Genomic DNA, 24,971 nt, shown 5'->3' with positions numbered 1-24,971 from the left:
TTGAAATTGTATTTGTTTTCATTGGCTTTATGCAAATTGTAGCACTTTTCATCATCACAATATGTTTGCTAGCTTTATTCAATGTCTTTACTGTTTTTATTGTTCTTCATCTGATGCCTGGCCTGTTATGTCTGAACACTCAAACTCCTAAATTCTGTTTACTGAGTAACTACTTTTTATTTTATAACCGTCGTTGAACAGCCGATCCAACTTTATGGGTTTACGACTACTAATGTTCAACTCCGTAGACTTCTAATTTTGAACCCAATCCAGAAGACAAGGGAACTCCTGGATCGAATATTGGGAGAAATTTGCCTTCGTGGAGGACCTTTTGATTGAGTTACATGGAGAGGCAGACCAGGAGAACCTCCCACGGTAAGCCTGACGGCGAGGGGACTTTAACCCATGATCCGTCTACCACTGAAGATATTTCACGTCAGCACTGTGGTGGGTGCAAGCCGGATGCAGAATTCGTATCGACTGGGATTCGAACCCGGTTCGCGTCATTGGAAGGTGAACGCTCTATCCCCTGAGCCATCACGACTCGAGTAACTACTTTTGTTAATTTTAAGGTTTCACAAATTCTTTGCAGCTTTCTGGTTGGGGAGAGGTAATCTTTGGATCTTGGTGAGGTTGCTGCTCTGCGAGCGCGGCGCCTAACCTACATCACCCAGGGTTTTCCATGGAGTTGCATTTGCCTATCTTGTCCATTATTCCGACGTGTTGCCATGGATCGTCACCAAGCCTACCTTTGTGAATCCTCTTTTTTCTTGCTGAGTAGTCATGTGCTCACACTTTGAGTCTACATTATTCCCCGCATGCCCCCTGACTAGGGCAGGGCGGGGTTAAGCTTTGATTAGTAGTCGTAAATCCAAAAAATTGGGTCAGCTGTTCAACAATGGTTGTAAAATAAAGCAACAATATCTAATAATGGTTTCTTATTCGGACTTACCCCCTATACAAGTGAAACAGAAGTCTTATAGCTAAACACAAATGCTCTAACCACAATACGCAAGACTAATATCAAATAAACAAAGATTTTAATTGTTATTTTTTATACACTTTTATAAATGCATTTAAAAATAAATCTTTTTTTTTATTCTCAGAATAGACAACATAAAGATGAAATTTATAGGCTTTGAAAGTTACACGAGCTGGATAGTAACCATTGGAAGTTGCATCATCAACTGCACTTCTCAAACTCCACACAGAATAGCTGGATTGATGTATGTGTCGATTGTTGAGTACTACGACACAGACAGAGAAACAGCTTCACTTCCAATTCTGATTTATATCATTGTAAGATGTCTTGGAGGTACGTATAAATTGGTAAAATGCTATTTCAGTGAAAGTCAAAATGCCAAATAAAGGCCCACGTTGGTTTAGGAGGTTGATTACGAGACAAACAGAGAAAGAGCTTCAATTTCAGTATTAATTGTAATCATCATAAGATTTCTTGAAGGTAATGTTCATTCATAGTAATTAGTAGTAATGCTTTTTCAATGAAAGTTGAAAATGTAAAATTAAAGCATGCATGAATTTATGAGGTTAACTACCAGACAAACAAAAAATATCTTCAATACCAATATTAACTTTAGTCATTGTAAGATATCTTGAAAGGAAGTATGAGTAATGTAAAATTAAAGCATGCATGAATTTATGAGGTTAACTGCCAGACAAACAAAAAATATTTTCAATACCAATATTGTCTTTAGTCATTGTAAGATATCTTGAAAGGAAGTATAAATTAATAGTAATGCTTTTTCAATGAAAGTTGAAAATTTAAACTTGAAGCATACTTGGATTTATGAGGTTGATTAAGGGACAGACAAAGAAACAGCTTAAATTGCAATTTTGACTTGAGTAATTGTAAGATGTCTTGGAGATACGTCTAAATAAGTAATAGTCTTTCAGTTAAAGTTGAAAATACAAAATTTTAATCTATGTGAATTTATGAGATTCCATTAATAAGTTGTGTATCTAACGTATTTTTCCAGTACTATATCTTTGGTCACGTTAAAACTGTGAAGCAATATTTTAATCTTAAAAATGTTTGTATTTTCACTAAAGCTACATTAATAGACCATTAGCAACGATCTATGATGAATCATGATTATGATGATGATAATTAGAAGATATTACTGGAGTGCACTGACAACAGAACCAGAATTCAGATTTTAAAGGAAAAAAGTTCACATCCCACTTTTAAAATACATTTAATTTTAAAATGTACCTACGTGTTAGTATGAGAAATACTGAATCACCACAACGCGTAAACAATTTACACGGACAGGATAAAAAACAAACTATATGTATAAAAGTACATATTTGAACAACACAAGCTAAAATAAAACACATCAAGAGTAATTTTTGCGTTTGTTAAGAATAGTTTTAAATACTCTCCTACCCTGTCAACAAAAAGTAGAGACTAATTGGAAAAAGAACACTTCATTTCATTAATTTTTTCCAACAACCAGAAAACAATCTTCAAATATAAAATACAATTTCTCTGAAGTTCGTGTAAGTAAGTCTCCGTTATATGGATAGAAAAACCATCAAACCTTGACTCAATAGTAAACCCATGAATCGCCTTCCATTGGAGATATTTTGAGTCTGTGCTGTAGACTGAGAGGTGGCATTGCTGGAGATAGCTATTATTTTTTTTTAAAGAAACAAATGATTTATCTAGATTCTGCTAATTGTTTTAGTTTTAATTTAATAATTAATTAAAAAATTATTAAAAGCAAAAAAGATCAAGTTGCAAAATACCCCGCGAACTATTATTTTTTTTTAAATATTTAAATTCCATATTTTTTTACTGTTGCTTAGATACCTTTTTTTTCATATGTTCTTCTTAATGCTAAATAATCGAAGCAGCTCTGTTACTATATCTAAAATAACTATATTACTTCCGTCGAATCCGAAATCGTCTGTAAAAAGAATGTTTATGCAGGAAAAATATGTTTTTGTGTATGATTTCATAACCTAAAATATAATCTGATATAATTATTTAGCATACTTCTAGTTATGCCCTCGGAACACTAATGATTGAGTTGTAAAACTTTGACCATTACATCAAACGTTATGCAGGATGTTTTATTTCTTTATTTTGCACACAGCTCGTTATTAATTAGCAATATTTTAGTATGCATTACTCTCATTATTAGTGAACAAATTATTTTTAATTGAATTCTTAAGATTAAAAAGTAAGATTTTGTTTAAATTGAATAGTAAATTATAAAACTGATATCGTATTTATTTAAAGGGCCTTTTTGTGGAGTTTTGGGTGAAAAATTCAGTCCTGAGAACATAACAATATATGGGACAATCATTGCTTTCATTGGATTTGGAGTATGTTTCTTTGCACACAATATTATCAGTTTGTGCATATATTTAGGATTAATATATGGTAAGAAATATATTTTTTTACTGAGAGTAAAATGTATTGAGTAAATGTATTGCGAGTAAATGATTTTTTTTAAATTTACAATTTTTATTAAATTAAAAAAATCATTTACTCACAATTTAAATTTTTAACCACATTTGAATTTTTTAAATTTAAAATTTTTGATGACATATATGCGAAAGTTATGAATAGTACAAGACTGAGAACATTCGCGAAATAAACGCTGAAAAGTTTTGACGCTGAGGGAGTTTTAAAAATAGAATTTTTTTTGTATATCTCTAGTGGCAGATTAGAAAACAACTGTTGACAGAAAAACAAACAGTAAAATTAGAATAAGAAACAGTGATAACTGTAACTAAACTGAAGCTACAGTAAGTCTATAAATCGTTTATCCTGAGCCGGGCTCTCCAGTATTTCTCCCACAAGTGTTCTGAGTCCAGTATAAGGCAATAGCTCAATCGGTTCGTGTCCATTTCTCCACGAATGCTGCACAGTTGGCAGAGAGGACTTGAAAGGGTTTTCATTAACTCTAAATGCTTGGAGAGGCAATCGTGGGTAGTAGCGAGGAGAAAAGTAGGAACTGATTAGGCAATGGAATATTTGTGGTTTCCTCTATCCATTTCTTGTCCTTATTTGCCTCCCTTATATTACAACAAAAATTCTCTCCAATATGTTTTTTTAATAGCCGCTTGGCCGTATGAAAAGGAATTTGTCTTTTTGCTATTTGAGAAATTGTAGTTGCCATCTTTGCTAGGAAATCAGCTGTTTCATTTCTCTGTAGCCCACAATGCGCTGGACACTACTGAAATGTAACTTCTTTATGGTTTACAATTTTATCAAGGCTAAACAAATATTTAAAATACCAGTTGACATCGGAGCTTCAGATGAAGCAATGGTCAGGAGGGCAGTCCTAGAATCTAATAGGCCCTTGAAAATTTTTAATTTGACATTGTAATTATGACAAGGCGATTTGAATTGCCGAGATCTCCGCATCATAAGCTGCTTTTTATATCTTCCAACAGGAGTGTAAAATAAGAATAGCCTATAAGAGAATCCAGAACAAACGTTAATATAGTCAGTCGCCATCGAGCCACCTGTAAACACGTGCGTGCAGCCATTCATTATCTGGGTACAGTTCATGGATAGTCTCTAAATCTGCAGCTTTTAGTATTAAGTTATTAATTAATTTCTTAGGAACCTCATTTGACAAATTTGTTCTAAGTACGTACTTTCTTCCTTCACTCTGACAATGTGACTTGATGAGATTATCGTTTTTCCAGGTCAATCCTAGTTGTTCCTTTGTTTCGATAAATCTTTGAAGGAAACAATTTTAGATTTTAAGATTCCGAGTAGATGATGACAAAGGATTATTCCAAAAGGGAAGACAATCTAGTAGTCTTACAAACTTTTCCCATAAAATTAGTGCCTTATCTTCCATAACTGATTTAATGTTCAAATGTAGGGTGAATATCAAAAGCGCATCAATCGGGATTTTTTTAACAGCTCCCGTAATATGCAGAAGGGCTTGGTTTTGGAATGTTTTTAGGGAACCAACAACCTTTTTGCTTGCTGACACCTGAGGTTCGGAACAGTAAGTGAGAAGTGGCAAAATATAGGAATTAAAAATCATGTCCAGGGTAGTTCTACAGCTTCCCCACTTAGAGCCAGCAATTCTTTTTATTAAAGTAAGCCTCTTAGTTTTCAATATGTCTCCAACTTGCTCTTTCCACGTCAGTCAGAAATAACACCCAGATAAGCGAAGTAGTTGGTCTGAAGAACAGAGAAGTTTTGGTAAAGTTCAGCTTGATCGGTTGATCCGTGAGGTATGATATACAGTTTACGCTAAATTTATTTTCATATCATTGACATGATACCAATCAATTAATTTAATTAGAGCCTGATTAAAGGTAGTTTAGTTTGTTTTTTTGGGATTTTCGATCCAGACAACCAAATTGTTGTATAAAGTAGACATTTGACATTCATAATCTTCAGCAGCTCAAGAATAAGATCCTATATATATTCCATGTTAAAAAGTAAAGAACTAGTGACGGCGCCCGGAAGTTGTCCAGTTTTTAGGTTATTATAAAGCGAGAAGTTAATTTTTGAAGTGTAGTTTACATATACACTGCCAAAGAAAAATTCTGAACCATTGAAACATATTCGATTGAATACCAATGTTATACATCTTCAAAAAATGATTTCCTTGCAAACTATGTCATATTTAGATTTTAGATCTATGAAGTCAGCTAAAATTGTGTGTTTTTGTCCAACGCATCATTTACCATCTTTCTGAGAGGAGCAACATGTTGGTTGGTTGATCTAAACTGCCTAAGGCCTTCTTGTAAGCAACCATATGAAAATCGTTTATTCTTCTCTTTGCCAAGAAATCTGCTCTTTCATTTCTCTGAAGACCATATTGTGATTTTACCCAATGCATGGCAACTTCTTTTTCGTTTAGAGTAAAGATGTTTAGTAACTGGCAACATTTAAAAACATCAACAGATTCAGATAACAAATATCTTCAAGGATCGCTTTAGAGTCATATTATAATTCTATTATTATAATTAGCATTATTTATTTTTAAATTTTATTTAATGATTTTAGCATTCAAGTTACTCGAACTGCCACTATATAAAGAGGGGTTCTAAAACATAGGGGAATTTCATTGTTTCAAGGGGAAATAGAGCTTAAGTATTTTTACACTTTCAAATCAACTTAATTAAGCAACATAGGGGGCATCCTGTTCTCATTATCTTAATTATTTTTTTTAAATTACCTTAAATTCCTTTGAAAAAAAATTTTTTAATAATATTTTACGACAATAAAGAACGTGTTTTAATCATTTTTTTAAAAAAAAAAACGTTTATGTTGAGTAAGAATAAATTCCATTTAAGAAATATCAAGAGACGAATACAATTTTTTTTAAATATATTTGCTTTTAATTTATTTTAGAATTTAATACTTTTTCTGTTTTGATAAATATTTTTGTTAAAGTATATTTAGTTATTAAAAATAAGCTCTTTCCTAAAATAGTTAATAAAGATACAGATATGCTTATAATTAAAGTTACATAATTTGTATTTCGTTACAGGTATAGGTGCGACAGGAAGTAATACATTTCTTCCAACAATAGTAAAGAAATATTTCAACAAAAATATTAACTCAGCAAATGGAATCTCTCAAGCTGGATCGTGTTTGGGAGCAATTCTTGTTCCGCCCCTTGCTGTATTCCTTCTAGACAAATATGGTTTACCTGGGACGTTTTTAATTATATCAGCACTTATGTTTCATTCGGTACCAATCAGCATGCTCATCCAAAAAGCAGGTTTAGTACAAGATAAAATCATTGAGAACATAAGGAGGAACAATGAGCTTGTCCACCAAGAGAAGTTACGTGAAAAAAATGAAAATTCTCCGCTTGACTCGAATAATAGTACTTCGGAGAAAATATCTATAAACAATAAAACATCCTTTTCTGACTCAACTAACAAAATGACAGAGATGAGAGTAAACAATCAGAAATCTCTTCCTGATTCAGAGGATATTAATGTATCAGAGCAGCTTTCTATAAACAATCATAAACCTCTTCCAGATTCTGCTGTTACAATATCAGAGCCGTCTAGAAGATTAGAACTTGAAAAGGGAAAGTTAGAAAACACCATTACAGTTTTTAAAGGTACCGAAGCTGATAATGAAACTAATGATTACGATCTAAGTAAAGAACAACCCGATGGTATTAAAGATAATGATAGTTTAGATACTTCTAAACTCTATCTACAGTCTCGCGTGTACAATCATTCAGCTTTTGGAAAAAGTTGCCCAAGTATCAACAATCAAGGCAATGCGAATCGTGAGACTAATAAATTAAACCATGGCGCTGAAATCTCAAACACATTAGAAATAAATGAAACTGTTATGCAGCCTCAAGATTGCAGCGGTGATTCTGATGGCAACGATGCTATCAAAACAAGCATTCCTTCAGAAATGAAGATGGTTTCGTACATACATTCCGATTTAGTAAATAATCCAAAACTACCTGATATGACACAAAATAAACAAATGATTACAACTTGCGTGGTTGCACCGATTGAGAATAGTCCAGAAGTGTCAGCGATTTCAAACAGATCACACAATCCAAAGCCACACAAAAAAAGTAAATTTGCTTTTTTTAAAGTGTTTCTGAACCTCCCCTTTTTAATTATAATGTTTTGCACTGGTATACATAATTATGTGACAGTTCTAGTTTCAAGGGGAAATANACATCAGTGTAGGGTATACCGAGCAAATGTATACCGGACAAATGTAAATGTATGGCCCGATACTCCAAACACTGATGTTTGTTCTAATCTATCGTCAGTAAGTATTAAAATATCGAATAAATGTAATTATATCCACGAATAAATTAATATCAAATCGAATGTAACAAATATTTCGGACATTCACTAAAGCGACTATGTGATTGTTGACATTCACCGGTGAAAGTCAGAAGTAAGGGTTTTTAGCAAATATTTCGGACATACACCAAACGACTAGGTGATTGTTGACATTCACCGGTGAGTGTCGGACATTCACCAGATTTCGGTCATTCACCGTAACATATACTTGACAAAAGAAAACACGCGTTTTGTTTTATTAATCTTATTGGATGAGGCAAATCATGAGATTTTTTTAATAAACATAGAAGCGCATTTTTCGATTAGCAGAGAAGTTGTATACAGTTATTATAAAAGTAAGGTAATCATTTTGATCTATTTAAAAAACATTACCTTTTTACTTATTTATTAATGAAGATATATGATTTTGCTTTCCTATTAAATTATTTATTTCATAAAGCAGAGTTTGCCAGGTTAATTGCATTGCTTTAATGCTGTGATTTTTTTTAAAAAGACATCGTCATATTTTTAAGATGTAAAATTCTTCATCAAATGAAAATAATAGAGATGAGTCTTCGTCAAATAAGTCCATATAAGTAAATAATTCTTCGTCAAATGAGAATAATAGAGATGAGTCTTCGTCAAATAAGTCTATATAAGTAAATAATTCTTCGTCAAATGAGAATAATAGAGATGTAGCAAGCATTATTTTTCGATTTTTTTTTTGCTGTTGAAAATATTACACTAATACAATTCTTTTGTAACGGCATTTTCAGAAAGGTGTTTTAATATTTTAAAATAGACTATCTGAGTTTAGATGTACAGTAAAACCTGTTTTTGTGCAGTGGATAGGGACCGCATAAAAGAAATCGTACAAAAAAAATATTCGAAAATTTTATGACTTTTACATATAAAAACGACTTTGTACGATATACAACCTAAAACTTTTTTTATGCGGCGCATAGGGACCTCATAAAAAAAAGTCGGACTCAGAAAATACATCAATGGTTCATGAAATAGATATGAGAATGCTTTCTATTAAATTAAATAAGACCCAAAGAAATTGTAAAATTATTTAATTCTTCATTGTACGTATACATGGAGAAGTTTTCAAATTATACATTAAATAGTTTGCTGTTACTCGTCGTAATCCAAAACGCGCATCTTCTTGGAATGAATTGGTTGAAAATCGCTTTCGTCGCTTGATTTCAATTGATTTGTTTTTTGGTACTGTAAAGTCAGTGATCAGATAAAATAAAATAAAAATCATAAAAACTACATATAAATGGAAACAAAAGTAATTAATTCATTTACCTTTAATCTCACTATAAAATGAATCCTTAATCACATGAATCGTGTATAAAACTCTGAATACGAAGCGTATAGTATTTGAGATACGCGCAGACGAGAATTTACAAAATAAAAATAACGGTTTAATTTTAAAATACTATGTATTTTAACAGAGCAGGCGATTTTTTACTGATTTACTTCAACTTTTTTAGCATAGAATAAATTTTAAACAGAAGAGAAAATGGAGTTGACGATAATAAATGAACTAATGAAAGTAAATAAACAGAGCATCACGAAGTTCAGATACATCGATGTCAAGGAGACCACGTAATCAGAGTTCGTCCACAACATGTATATGCACATTGATGGGAAACATTAAACTGGTGCTAACACCGCTAAGATTCATATACCGCGTAAAAATAAATCGCACAAAAAAAAATCGCTCAAAAAATAAAATCGCACAAAACCAATCGCACAAAAATAAAATCGCATAAAAAAGGACCGCACAAAAACAGGTTTCACTGTATAAGTTTATTGCTTTAAATTAAAAAAAAGTTCTTAGTTTTAAAAGATGTCAAGTCCTATTCCTTCTAATATAGTTGAGCGAAACCTTGATCTCCTACCTTTTTTTAAAGGTATTCAAGTGTCAAAAAAATTTTTTTAAATATAAACAACGAGAAAAATCGATTCAAATACTTTTCAAGGAATGCGAGACACTGAAGAAAAAAAATAAATGTCCTTCATTTATTTTAAGGATGAGAATATGTGTAGTGTCTGCGTCGTAATATCGTAAGGATTTCACATTACCTACAATACTTAGGAAAAACTTATATGGTGAACCAAATTTTAAAATAACAGTAAAATTAGCCAATGATGTAATATGCTGACTGCATAATATAAAATTAACCCATGTCCAAACTAGAATTTAAAAGCCAGTTGGAAAAATACGTAGAATAGTTTTTTACTAACAATATTTGAACCACACATATTATTCAAAAACTTAATGGAAATTTTAAATAATTATCAGGTAAATATATTTTAACACCTGCGTACTTGCAACTCGAGCAAAAGGGAAATGCCTAACCATGTGATTTAAATCAAATTTAATTAGATACCTGCAATTGAAATCACGTGTGTATGTCGAACCTGAATAGCTTATTAATCTACGAATGCCACAATTGACCTACGATGACGTCACTTGCAGGCATCCAATAAATTTTCTTGGTTGAGACTAATAATACAAATTCAGGGCCGGATTAAGCGCACGCGGGGCCCTAGACCATTCAAATTTTGGGGGCCCTTAGATGAATTTTTTTTCTCGTATATTTTTTATTTATATAATAATACTTATAAATATTAACTAAAATAAGTAATAAAAAAATGTGATTAACATTATGTAAAAAAAATTATTGTATTTTAATAATATATATTTGAAATTGATTTTTTTTAAAAAATCATTGTTCTGCTTATTTTTTTTAAAATATATTTTCAAAACCTCCATTTCAAGGGGGCCCCTAATCATTGGGGGCCACAGGCCATGGCCTAGTCTGACTTAATGGGTAATCCAGCACAGTACAAATTTAATTAAATTAAATTTAATACAAACATGATAATCTTTATTTGTATCAAAACTTTCTGTAAACATAGTATTAAAATACTTATCGTTATTCTCATGTTGAAAAATTAAGTCATATAAATAATACTTAATTGTTTTTCAGGATTTTTCAGAGAAACTCATGGATCATATGATGGATTTTACATCTTGTTAATAGCTTTGTGCATATTGTGCGCAGTTGCAATGCCTTTGTTGCACAGATTTTCCCAACGTGGCATAAAAGTAGAGACATGAGGCTGATTTTGAAACTACAGAACATGTAATAAAAATATTCGAACATACTATTTTTACTAGGTGATAATGATCAAAGACTTATACGTGAACTCTAAAATGGTGTACTGATTTTTTTCCAAAGTCAGACCATTCTTGGAAACCACGTTTTTCCCCTAATAATAGTAATTTAATAAAAATATTTCGAAGATTTTATTGAAAAGAGTAAGAGATGCACAGTTTTCCTTTTAAAGTGATGAAGACATTGTTCATATACTAAACCAATAAACAAACAGTAAGAATATTTTTTTAATTACCGTCCCTGGCCAAATTACTAGACACACTATTAGATTCTATGTAAAATCTTAGTTATCAAGTGATACTATACAGCTTTATTGTTTTTACGCGACTGTAAATGGTTTGCACTTGCTGAAGTTCGTGTATCAATTGTTTAAATTAGACGATATATTATATAAATATGGAATATTTATTATATCAGGTATTATATTAATATATTATAATAATTAAATCAAATTATTAGACTCAGTGTGGGATTTTAATAAATACATGTTTTGCACGAGTTTATTATGCAATACTTTTATATTTAAACATACATCAAATGGGTTTTTATTCAAGAGATTTTTCATATACTTGCGATTTCTATTTATTTTTAACGTATTTCATTACCATGTTAACCAATTGATACACGAAAGTAAACAAGTGCTAACCGTTTTCAGTAGCGTAAAAAGAATAAAGCTGTATAGTATCTTACATAGAATTAATATTTTACATAGAATGTTATGGAATCTTATCTTGCGTCGAATAATTTGGCTGGTATTTAATTTCATGATAATATCTGTATGATACTGTATTATTTTATTTATTGACTCAAACCATTGCACGCATTGTTTTTATTTAATGCAACGACATTTTCTTTAAATCTATGAAATAAAGTATTTAGAATGATTTGCTTTAATTCTGAGTCATTTACAAATCTTTTATTTTTTTTAAATACTTATGCTTTCAGACATTCGCATAGTTTTGTTAAAATTTCCATTGCATTAAAACAAAAAAGACTGTTATAAATATTTAAAAAAAATAGTTTTAAAATATAAGTCAAAGATTTCGTCATACAATGTATTCTGCAGAAGTGAGTTAACTATCAGGTTGCAAAAGATACTAGTTCATTCCTTCTATTTTGATCAATCTATTTTTGTTAAGAATACTATTTATACCCTTTTAATTTTTTCAAGGTAACTAAAAAATTATACAAGAATTGGTTATTTAAATCAAAAGGTTCCTGATTTTTTTACAATGTAGAATAAAAAAAGAAAAACCCTTAATTAATCATAATTTAAGATTAGCCAATTTAGGAATTCAAAAAAATACTCGTTTTAACACGCCAAAAATATATTAAATACACCAAAAATACGGAGTTTAAGCCATCATAATACACATCAAAACATGATTTTATATGAGATGAGAGAATTTTTTTTTATTTAATTACAGCAGATTTTTTTTTTTAATATTTGAACAAGATTGGTCACATAATACCTGAGAAATCAAATTTTAAATACATGATTTTTTAAAATTTGATTTCTCACGGACAATTCGATCAAAAATCATAATTGTGTGTAGAAACGTTTCGATTACCGAACAAAGAATAAAATTACCATTTAGTAAAAAATAAGGTAAACAAATGGCAAAATACGCAAGAAAACAAATTCAACTTTCGACAATCTTTCCAATTTTATAAACTTTCTACCACACTCCCGGTCAAACTATTGGGGCTATATTTCCGAAAATTTAGAAATCCAAGTATATAGAAAAAAGACATGTTTATTCATCGAAAGTACGATTTAGTGTCTGATTTTGTAACTTAAAATACCGTTTGAGGTAATTATTCAGTATATTTGATCACATCCCCATCGAACCATTAAGATTGAGTCTTAGTGCGAGAAAATTCAATCATTAGATCAGAAGTTATTAAAGGTGTTCTGTTTCTTTCTTTTTTTTTCCTTTGAGCACTGTACATTCTGTTTTCATTCTAAATAAATAACATGAATTTTGAAAGAATTACGTGTCTATGAAAGCTCATTTAACACTAATTTTATCCAAAAACGAGTATTTCTAATTTATATAACGTACTATTTTTAGGATGTATATTTTATGTATGCACTATTAACTCATTATAATCACTAGTGTACATTGTCAAACTATGCTTATATGAAAAGGACATTTTAAAAAAATAATTTAGCAATGGCATTCCTATTTAAAACAAATACAGTGCAATACCAAATACAAATATTCTATTATTTTAAAGTTGAAATACACCTTAACCTTCAAGCAGACATTTATGATATTTGCCAGCTAGAAATATAATCTTCCCAACTCTCACGTGGTAATTAAGTTGAGAAAGCCCTTTCCATATGTTTATTAATCATTCGTTAAAAAAATGTAGAAAAAAATAAAATGCTACAAAAAAAGTAACAACTAGAGGTCACTAAAAAAAGACGTATTTTGTAGTCCTTTTCCTATTTGTATGGCGCTAAAAAACGGCTGAGCAATTGAAACTAGTTATATAAAATGTATGTTATTTTTAAACAGATTTGATGATGATTTGTGTTTAACAAAAATTTAATCAGCATATTTAATTCAAATTGTTTTCGAACAGGGTAAGTTATTTTTCTGTAAATTAGGTTTTAGTTATTTTGCTTGTTATATTAGTAATGAAAACAGGAAATCACTAAGATAAGAACAACAATCATGTTCATAATCAATAGAATGAAAAATCATGTTCAATATCATGTTATGTTCATAGTCAATAGAATGAAAAAATAAAAATCTGTTTCATATTTTACTTTTTTTCATAATGATTAATAAAACTTATTCATTTAAAATACTTTATCAATCGTTTTAATTTAATATTCAAAAACACGACTAAGTTTGTGACTTAGACTAAGTTTTTGACTATTTAAATAACACTTATCAGAATTTTATGAAAGCTATTTATTCAAACAATGACAGTTTTTATTAGAAATGTTTAATTTTTGGACTTTCAGCTTACAAAACAACAAATATAGAGTAAATTCTAAGAAGTAAAACCTATGTATTTACTGTCGTTAACTAATATTAACTAATAGTGTTGGATCTAACTTATTTACGTTTGCCGTTAAAATACAAAATATATAATACTAAAACAAAAACACGTGTATGGAATTAAATAATCTGAGAGTTATGAAAACACACAAATGTTGGAGATCTATTTTGAGTGATGTGAATCTAACTTAATCATATCTGAACTCAAGATAAAAAAAAGTTCTCAAAATATTATACATCTTGATATCTAGACCTTTTTTCTATCTTTGCAGTAAATTACCAGTGGTCTGGATAACAACAACAAAAAATTCACTAGTGTAGTATCTTAAAGTTGATTATCTAAGTTTCAAAGTCTTTAGTTAAAATTAATTAAAACATGATAAATATGCTATTTTTAGAGTACAATTTTTATATTATTTCGACACAGCATCAAACTTGGATAAGAAAAAGAATAAATTAATATTTTCTATGAAAACATTAAGTATTGTTTATCAAGCAGAGGATAGAGCATTCGCCTTCCAATAGGGAGACCCGGGTTCGAATACCAGCTATGGTTAGCAGATACGAATTTAGCATCCGGCTCACATATCCTCAGTGATAAACAGATCATGGGTTAAAATCTCCTTACAGTTAGGCTAACCCAGTGTTTCCCAAACTTATGACTTTTGTGCACCCTTTCTAAATTTTTTGTACCGCTAATAAGAAAATGAATGTATTTTTTACTATAAAAAAATTGCACAAAAGTTAAAACTCTCAACTGGCTGTTGACACCACTAATTATTAACTGATAACTCTGCAAATCAAATCTGGTTCAAATACCATAAATTATGAAATTTGAAACTAAAAAGGAAAAAAACAGTTAATTTTAAAAAAATGTAAAACTGATAATGGTGAAAAATAATTACATTTTGTAAATCTAAGAAGGAGAAACTAGTCAAGGTCTGTGTATATACTGATATAAGATTCAATGCTTAGAAATAACAGATTCAAATGCAAAAAACACTGATTTAAAAATTAGTATTTAGCAAATTTAGAAAGTTGTAAATTACAAAAAAAATGGGTTCATATTATTGTAACAGGTTCATATTATTGTATTTGAAGTTTTAACTCTCATTTATTAGGAGCTAAACTCATCTTTCTAAGAGCTTTTATTTACACTGCTAACTCAGTTTAGCTTATTTCTCGTGTTTATGAAAATTATAAATTGATACATTGAGGTCAATTGCCTGCATTGTGCCGTTTCTTAAAATCAACTTGGTCGATCGTAACATCATTGTTACATGAACATTTTATAGGCTTACAAATACTGTTACTATATTTGTATAGTACAAAAATGTACTATCACATTTTTTCATGCTATTAAACTACTAATATACGTAACACATGCTCTACTTATTCATAACAGATATTTTGAGGATAATAAGATTTAGGGAGCAGGTGTTATGAGCTAGCCAACAAGTTTCCTAAATCGTACTACTTGCAGACTTTGCTAAAATAACTTTTATTACTTACTTCCAAAATATTTTTAACAAAAAAATAATATAAGTGACTACATTTTATTATTAAAATATTTCAAATATAATTATCAGTGATCTGTCACTGATAAAAATTTAAATCTAAAAAGTGGTACCTCTTTAAGAACATAGTGTGGGAAGCCTTTATTATTCAATTTCATAAAATGCACTCATTATAATTTTAAAAAAATTCTATATTTTAGGAGTAAAAGTAATTTTATATTTTTTTTTCTAAATCTAGCAATACAAGACTTTCTTAAATATTCATATTTCATGATAAGAAACACCGATAAAAATATGAATTTGTCTGAAATTTTTTTTTATGGTAATTCAATATTTTATATAGAAATAACTATATTATAATATATCAATTAAAGTACTTAAAGCCGTTAGTTTCAATGCGGGTGTGATACATTTTTCTTTAAAATTTAATTTCATATTAATTTTTAAACGTCATACTTATTTTCTTTAACTTCTGAAGTTTGATTAAAGGATTTTACATATTGTCAGGTGAAAAAAGTGGAAATATTGCAATAAAAACAGCAAATTATTATTTTTCAGCTACTTTTTAAAAGTATAAAAACATTAGGTTAAAAGAAACTGACACAAAATTTGTTTTTTTGCAAAAGGTATCTTTACAAAATAGCATAACATTTCATTTTGGAGAAATAACTAGTCATTTTATTACTTGGAATTTAATATGAAATTCCTTTTTTTTTTGTTAAATATACTTTTATAATGAAATATAACAAAAATTTATTGCTGTTCTTTTCCGGCAGTGAAATCAATGAAATATAAAACTAAGTGAATCAATTCTCGTAACAAAAATACTTAAATGAAATATGCTTTTTTTAAAAATTTAAATAAAAAAAATGTGTTTTATTAAAAAATAAAACGCATTTAAGAATAATTAAGAAACATTTCATAAAATTTTAATGCCTTTCCTGTCCTATAAAATTTCTGAAACCAGAACGCTTCATGTTAGACACACAATTTAAATACAGAAAAGAAATTGTGCATTTTAATGTGTGTCAATCAAATCCATTAATGTAAACAATTTACAGGTTCTTTTTGAAAATCAATGAAGATCATTGGCTACGAAAGCTATACCAGTTGGTTCGTGACAGCGTCTTGCTCTGTCATATTTTGCCTCATCGGAGCTCCATATCGCATCGCTGGACTGTTGTTTGTTTTAATCGCAGAATATTACGAGACAAATCGAGAAATAGCTTCCATACCTATTCTTCTGTTCTTGTTAATTCGATGTTTGGGAGGTAAAAGCAAACTTTTTGTAGTTAAAAAAAAGTTAACATAATAGAGTGATTAGAGGTGAGGAGATCTGCCGTGCTTTACTGTGGTCTTTTTCAAAACATTTCCTTCAATATTAATGCAATTTTTTCCCTCCCGCATAATTTCCGAAAACAGAACTGGTTAAAAAACCAGAAGTATTATGTTATGTATAAAGTTTAAAAAAAAACATATATAGGAGAGAATGTTGTACCTACTAGTAAGAAATTCTTCATTCAGAATACGCAGTTATAATATTTTCATTATTTTTTTATTTTTAATAATTATTATTTTTTTATAATCAGTCCTTATAATATTTTATACCGCGACCATCTGATGTCTTCTGGACAACTTCAAATGATCCAGACCTTTGCAAAAGGACCTTTTTTTAATTTCTGGGTTATTTTTTTCCTCACCAATTTCATTTTTAAATAAAACGCTCTAATACTTTCCTTGAAAAGTACAACTGAAGACGATAAATTTCGAATTATAATTCACAAGATAGAATGTCGAATTTTCTTAAGGAAAAGTGACCTTTTTTGGCTAAACCAAGCAAAATTAAAAAAGTGTGCTTCGGTTCAGAACTGAACCCTTATGCTTGCAAAAGGCGCTTCTGGACTCCAGTTAGCTTATAAAACAGATGTAATTCCTTTTGCGCATGACATTTTAATGCTTTTGATAAATTTATAGATTTTGAATTATTAACATAAAATGTCATTTGAAATAACGTTTATGAATCAATTGATAAATATTATTTTAAACAAGCTTTTTGAAAATTTTATTAAAAACAAACCTAAATTACAAAGAAATCCACCTTCAATCAACTTTCAAAATTAGAAAACAAGAATTAAAAATTAGTACTATCCAAGTCATAGCCGACAAACTTTCATGGTACACCTCATACGATAGTACAAGGCATAAAACCACGTAATACTTTCAACATTTTTTGTTTCTGAAGTACGTGATATTACATTCTGCATGAAATAAATGTGTCGAAATATCAAAGTACAACAATCTCCCCTAAATTATATGTTATAAATCATGTAATCAAATTCATTAATTGAAGCAATTTACAGGTTCTTTTGAAAATCAATGAAGATCATAGGGTACGAAAGCTATACCAGCTGGTTAGTGACAGCCTCTTTTTCTGTCATACTCTGCCTCAGCACAACTCCATATCGCATTGCTGGACTGTTGTTAGTCTTAATTACAGAACATTATGATACGAATCGAGAAACAGCTTCCTTACCTATTTTTCTGTTTTTGTTGATTTCATGTTTAGGAGGTAATAATACTTTTTGTTCTTAAGAGAAAAGTTGCCTTAATAATCGTTTCTATGAAAAAAAAAGAGAGTTATGAGAATATGATGATAAGCCTCTGTTCAAAAGAAACGCCACTGGGAAATTTTTCTACAAGTTCAAACTTGCTTTTTGATAAATTTTTACATGATTGCTAATTACTACATTAATGCATGTAAGCTAACTCAACTATATTTTCTTACAGCCCATGATATTTCGGTCACGTTACTTTGGTCCTACCATTTCGATTCCACCGTCTCAAACCTGTTGCCATTTCGTTCACTTCCCAATTCAGCCCCATTGCTAATTCGATTCGTCTATTTTGATATTGACACTCCACCGCATTGCCGGCCAAGTGACAGAGCGGTCAGAGTGCCCAACTGTGAAGCCAATGGTTGTGGGTTCGAATCCGGCACAGGGAATGAATCTTCCGAGGTGAAGAACGAAAGTTCAGTGCCTGCCGTAGAAAAGAAAACATTCCATCGCATTTCTAATTATTTACATAACGGTGGCTATATTTCAATGACTCTAAACATATTTTTTTAGTTTATTAAATTATTTATTTACAGTAACAGAAAATCAGGAATTTTAAATCGTTAAGAAGTATTTAAAAATTATTAAGTGAGGGAAATAGATTTGTTTTTAACTCTTTTATTCTCATCCGAAAAACGTATGAAGTCCAAAAATAGACATTTAATATGTGAGAAAAACTTCGCTTAACTTTTTTTTCTCGAAAAAAAGTAAAATTTAAAGTGTGTATGTTTGAATATGCTGTACAGTGAATGTTTTTGAATGAATTTTAAATGGTGGATATCGCACAATTATGTTGAGGCTATAAATCTGAGAATGCAAAACGAGCTTCAACGTGGCTCATCCAACAATATGGAAGTTCATTAAGGACATTAAAAAAGCCTATAAAAACTTTACAAATACTTTAACATAAAAAACGATGGAAATTTATATTAAAAAAAGATTAGAAAATTTTGAAATCTAGATTTTCAATAAAAAAAAAAACTTATGACAATCGAACACTGTCTATATTAACGAGGGAATGAAACTCACTGCTTGAACATACTGAAAAAAATACCAGACAACTGGCAAGAAAAATGAAATAAACGGTAATTTTTACTTTCAGCAGAACAATGATGATAACGGCGTACATTATTAGGCTAGGGTTGTTTTACAATGTGACAAATCAGCTTCGTACCCCTTCCCAGTCATCAGACTTAAACCCTATAAGGCATCTAGGGGCACTTATATACTATAACGGAAAATCAAAGAACGTAAAATTAAATTAAAATAAATGCTTCAATCTTTTACGGAATCATGAGGGGGGGGGAATTGTGCAGCGAAGCAAAATGTAAGGTAAAACAAAAGGAGTGATAAAAATTTCGCAAAAAAAACAACATTTCAAATAAAAATAACTTTTAAAGTTCATAGATAATCATGGCCCTTTCATAGAAAATTTCAAGCTGCATTCCTGTGGCATGTAGAGCGCTCGTATAATATAAGCTGCCTACAAGTTTATTACTTAATAACTCTCTAACTAATTATTGAATGCTAATTTTTTTTATTCCGTTTTACTCCGTGTGGAACTTTTAACGCACCCTTGTAGTTTCAAGTTTCTAAGTCTTTCATATATATATATATATATATATATTTGCGCAAAATCTAAACAAAATGTAACGTTAACTTGAACACCCAAAACAGCGGTGGTAATATTACGATTCTTTGATGCAGAAAGATATTAAAACTATTTCTGAACTTATCAATTTCATTTTTTTCAGGTCCTGTATTTGGTGTTGTAGGGGAAACGTTTGGTTTGGAACTAGTTACTATTGTTGGTTGTGTGCTAGCAGCTATTGGTTTTGGAACATGTTTTTTCGCTTCAAATATTGTTGGAATGAGTTTACTATTGGGAATTGTTTTTGGTTAGGAAAAATTTCTTTTCTATAATAATGTATTGATACCTATACAAGTTGTTCCGGTAATTAGTACTGTTAATGTATATTTCTAGAGTTTCCGTAAACGATAAAACAAAAAATCTATGCTAATTTACGATATCACATTAATATTTAAGTGAGAAATAAGAAAGTAAATCTAATTCCAAATTTTTATCAATCTTTACTGATTTTTGAAAGAGCAGAGAAGGGATTAAAAACCAGTTTATTTGTCTTGTAGGAATGGAATGTATTTATATGTATATATACTAGGGGGCTAAGCTCCCTGCACGCTACCCCTCACCGACCCCGATGATTGCTTCGCAATAATTGCTTTTTCTTAGCAGAAAACAATTTTTCTATTAAAATGCTAAAATTATTCACTTAACATATATGTACTAAAAGGAATTCTGTTTGCTAACGCTTGCGCTTCTACTTCCCAAGTTCAAATATTACTATCAATTAGTATTATAAACATTTAGATCTCTTGGTGAACAGAAGTGATTTTTCATGATGAAGAAGTAATTTTTTAAAGTAACATTTATATTCTTACAACATTATACTGTTCAAACAAATTTGATGAGTTCACAACCATAATTTAAATTTTTCGCTAATAATAGCAGTACTTGAAAATAACTTTTATATTTCGTTTCATATTCATATATCCTTAAAATTATTATTAATTTATAACGAATTTATTCAGCATAAACAAACTTTGTGCTTCTTTGTAGGAGTTGGACTGGCATTCAGTACTGCACTTGCCCCAAATATTATCAAAAAACATTTTACAAGAAATTTCACCACGGCTAATGGCATCGCCCATGCTGGATCATGCGTAGGAGCACTTTTTATTCCACCACTAGCAACCTTTTTAATAGATTTATACGGAGTTTCAGGTGCATTTTTAATTTTATCAGGTATCATGCTAAATTCTATTCCTGTTGGAATTTATATACACTTAGCTGGTGCTTTGCAACATAATCTAATTAAACATCAAGCTAATGAAAACACACAACTTAATTACGATGTAGGAGATTATGAAAAAAAGCTTAAAATCAACAATCAAGCAAATTCAAGTAACATCAAATATGAGGAAGACACAGAAACTGATGTAACTGAAGGCCAAAAGGAGGCCCATACTGCAGCATCCTTAAACCACAAACTTAGCGAAGGAAATTTAAAAAACCTTGCAACATATGAAACCAAAACAGAATCTGCCACAAAATATGCAGTTAACCTTGAATTCCAAACTCAAAATAAAGAGGATAATAGAAGTCTGAATACGGTCTCGGAGGAAAAAGAAAACGTGAGAAAAACCTCTATCATTATGCCTAGTTTGCCTCTAACATCGATTTTAAAAGATAAACAAAAGAAAAATCTATATGGCTTCAGTGTCTTTAAGGAGTTATCATTTTTAATGATGATGCTAAATATAGGATTGGCGACTTATGTTACAACATTATTTTGGACAACTATGATAGATTATTCTAGAGACAAAGGCATTTCAAGAGACTTGGAGATTTATTTCCTAATGCTACAGCCATTCGTTGACTTGATTGGTCGAGCTTGTTTTGGTTGGGTGACTGATCTTGGCTATTTAACATTGTCAAATTATGCAATACTGTGCTACGGTCAAATGGCTCTTTCAATGTTTTTTATAATGTGGACATCTCGTTTTGGCATAATGATGGCAGGAGCATGTTGGTATGCACTAGCTTCAGGTGCAATCACGACTGTTTACCCGGGAATGATTTTTAAGTGTGTTGATAAAGATCACCAAACGATGGCAATTGCATCCAGATATTTGTTATATGGAGCTTTAGTTTTAACGTCATCCCCTCTCATAGGTAATTTTAATAATTTCTTTCTGTAACACATAAGAATATATCGCTTATGGGCTGCAATAGTGGCACAACTCAAAAAACACACGAGTTTTGGACCAAGAACAGTGAAAATATTAAAATACACATTCTTTTCAACGCAATACCAGCACAACTCATAATTCAACTTGAAGGTAATCTTCGTTTAAGCAAACTAAAGCGTTTCTTATGCATTTTCTTTAGCAATGAAAACCTTAAACCCACTTATCTCAAAACATGATTTTTTGAGTTGTGCCGCTATTGCAGCCCATGAGCGAAATGTATGTTTCTACTTCTAGCTCTAAATTTTAGTAGGTAATTGGTTGAACACAAATCAAATCTCTTATAAAACCCGATAATTAGAATCAGGCCTGTACAAACCCGACTAACTTCAATCTTCTTTAAGGTTTTCGTTTAATAAAATTTTGTGTTCAAGTATATCTGACCTGGAAAGATGTAGTTTATGGTATTTCTAACTTTAGCACCATTGAGCATCCCTAATCAAATCCTATGACATCAGCAAAGGACTTTTATTATTGTCGAAAACCCACTGAAGATCTTAAAGGGCTTTTCTCCTTTCCATTGCTGCAAAAATTTCTTGAATGCGAGTTAGTCAATGCATTTAAACAAAAAAATTAAAGAGTAGAAAAATTAAGCGTGAACAATCCTTACGTATGTAAAATGACAAAGATTTGTTTAATTGAGATAGAAAACAAAATGAGCCTAAAATCAAATAAGCTGAAATTTCAAAAGTTATTTTCGTAATTTAAATTCAAATGAAAATAGAGAAATAATTTTATTTTAGAAGATATGTAATGCAGAACTGAAACATTAAAAAAAGTTCAGAAGTAATATTAAACCATTATGTATCCTAAAAAAATTATTTCTATGTTTATTTATTTTCAGGTTACTTCAGAGAAACTTTAGGATCATATGATGGACTCTATTGTTTGTTCATATTTTTATGCATTGTGTGTGCTGCAATTATTCCTCTGATGTTTAGGCTCACCAAACATGCTAGAACAACCATTGCAAATGGTTCATAATTGAATACTGCACAACGACGTTCATTTTTTCTTTCAATTAAATTTTATTTAAAAGTGTTCACGGTGTTCTGTTTGAGCTCACTATTTTTTTAAAGCAGTCACTTCTTATTAACCTTGAAAGTTGTGTAAAATTTTAGTTTCTTGTTACCTTAGGATAATTTTTAAGTTTACTCCAAATCCACCTGCTGGTTTCCTTGGAAATATTCGTTAGTATGTAACACAGAAATATATACCTGTGTGGTTCACTGTTAGCACAAGAAGATTTTGGCGGTCAATGTCTAAGAAAATAGCCTTACTTCAAAGATTTTGATCTTCTACTGAAAAAGCCCACTGCAAGTATTTAAGTAATAATAGCCAGAGTGGAGGTGGTAGAACACAAAATAATGGTTAGTGAATTTTCACAAAAAGTATTTCGCTTATAAATAAATATGTTTTTTTCTCTTTTTTTAATTTCAGAGTCGTACAGACGTAAAACATACATTAATTACATGTATTAAAAATTATACAGCAGACAAATATTGTATGACTAGAATGCTGTGAGACAATTTTAAAACTCGTAAGGATGACAAGTTTAGTATCCCGTGTACCTGGAGCAATATTTAACAACAGTAGTTTTTAACTATAAAGGGCAAGCCTAGAGTTGTATGAAATCCTAGTTTTGGTTAATTAACATATTTACAGTTAATTACATACAACAGTTTTAAAAAGTAATAAATTCTAAAGAAGTTTAATACTTGTTTCATGAGAACAAAAAATATTTAACTACAAAACGAATTTAAGAAACAAGTACATTTACTTAATTAATTGTATTGATTTTTAATACAATAGTAATATTTAATATATTTTTAAATGCTTTTTTTAGTTTACATCTACGAAATATTAACATAAAAACGAAATGCGATTAAAATTTGCTAGAATGAAAAAAATCTAAAACATAATTTTTAATACCACGGCATTATTTAATTTGTTATTAAATGCCTTTTTAGGTTACAAAGTGGAAATTATATTTGAATTAAAAACAAACAGCGATTAGAATTACAATACTGCATGTTTCATAACCTGGCAACATCCTTATATTCAGACGTTTAGTATCTGTCACGAAGCGTTGATAATAAACAACTGTTTTTAACTCATAGAAAAAACGTTCTGTGTAGTATTATTTTTTTTTTCACATGGAAGAGGAAAAACAAGCTATAAATATTTGTCCATGCCAAGGTCGTGTCATCAACACCAACTTCTGATTAATCTTACTTATTACGACGACTGCTAACTGTCGAAGCTAATTTTGAAACTCGATGTGAGGATAATGTTTTTGGATCATATTTCTTTATCGTTATTTAAAAACTACATTGAATAGTGAATATTCAAGAAAACGTAAGTAAATAGATTTACAAATACATTTAATCTTACAATTTATATTAAGTTTTTTTTCTATAATTTATAATAATTTAAATTATATAATTAAGGAATAAAATTTTATTGGGAATGAAAAAAAATTAAATTTTATTAATTCTTTTTTAAAAAAAACAAATCAGTCTATTTTAAATATGCAACCGAAAAATATTTCATAAATAAAAAAAGAAAATTTTAATGAAACAGATAAACAAGAGAATGTTTCATTAACGTTCGTGGATATATTTTGTCAAAAGATGGACACAGCATGCTTTTAATAAAGCATTTAAGACACCAGATTTACAACCTTGAACTTTTCAGCTTATGTATCGTGGCAATTTTATCAAACATCATGAAGCAAAGATTAATAGGCATCATTAGTTTCCATGAGCAAAAATTGTAAATTTAAAGAGAAATTAAATAAAATAAATTATTAAAATGAATGATTGAATGAAATGAATGATTGAAGGAAATGAATGATTGAATGAAATGAATGAATGATTTCAATTTGAACTACATTTAAATAGAAATTATTTAAATTAAAAATTAATTCACTCTGTAACAAAAAAATCGACGCACCAAGAAGGAGTTGTCCGATTGAAACGAAAATTGGTGGATAGAACACGAGTGGAAATGCAACTA

The 24,971-nt window shown here is 29.9% G+C and overlaps 3 protein-coding genes across 3 annotated transcripts in view; all 3 read left to right on the top strand.

Moving 5' to 3' along the window:
- Window positions 1-8,257, top strand: part of LOC107448751 (uncharacterized) — a 48,179-nt gene extending 39,922 nt beyond the window's left edge. The window contains exons 2-5 of the mRNA XM_071186458.1: window positions 1,107-1,315; window positions 3,266-3,409; window positions 6,498-7,678; window positions 8,243-8,257. Coding sequence (XP_071042559.1) covers window positions 1,123-1,315; window positions 3,266-3,409; window positions 6,498-7,678; window positions 8,243-8,257 — 1,533 coding nt within the window. The 5' untranslated portion in view covers window positions 1,107-1,122. The remainder of the gene's footprint in view (window positions 1-1,106; window positions 1,316-3,265; window positions 3,410-6,497; window positions 7,679-8,242) is intronic.
- The window catches only part of LOC107448774 (uncharacterized), a 98,852-nt gene extending 86,982 nt beyond the window's left edge, over window positions 1-11,870 (top strand). Inside the window, exon 6 of the mRNA XM_071186418.1 lies at window positions 10,788-11,870. Coding sequence (XP_071042519.1) covers window positions 10,788-10,918 — 131 coding nt within the window. The 3' untranslated portion in view covers window positions 10,919-11,870. The remainder of the gene's footprint in view (window positions 1-10,787) is intronic.
- A 597-nt stretch (window positions 11,871-12,467) lies between these two features.
- Window positions 12,468-24,971, top strand: part of LOC107448760 (uncharacterized) — a 20,036-nt gene continuing 7,532 nt past the window's right edge. Inside the window, exons 1-5 of the mRNA XM_016064073.3 lie at window positions 12,468-13,569; window positions 17,871-18,079; window positions 19,880-20,023; window positions 20,764-21,879; window positions 22,798-22,929. Of these exons, the coding sequence (XP_015919559.3) occupies window positions 17,887-18,079; window positions 19,880-20,023; window positions 20,764-21,879; window positions 22,798-22,929 (1,585 nt within the window). The 5' untranslated portion in view covers window positions 12,468-13,569; window positions 17,871-17,886. The remainder of the gene's footprint in view (window positions 13,570-17,870; window positions 18,080-19,879; window positions 20,024-20,763; window positions 21,880-22,797; window positions 22,930-24,971) is intronic.

This window comes from Parasteatoda tepidariorum, chromosome 10 (genome assembly GCF_043381705.1).
Source record: "Parasteatoda tepidariorum isolate YZ-2023 chromosome 10, CAS_Ptep_4.0, whole genome shotgun sequence".
Taxonomy (NCBI): Eukaryota; Metazoa; Arthropoda; class Arachnida; order Araneae; family Theridiidae; genus Parasteatoda; species Parasteatoda tepidariorum.
This window is presented reverse-complemented; position numbering and strand designations above follow the sequence as displayed.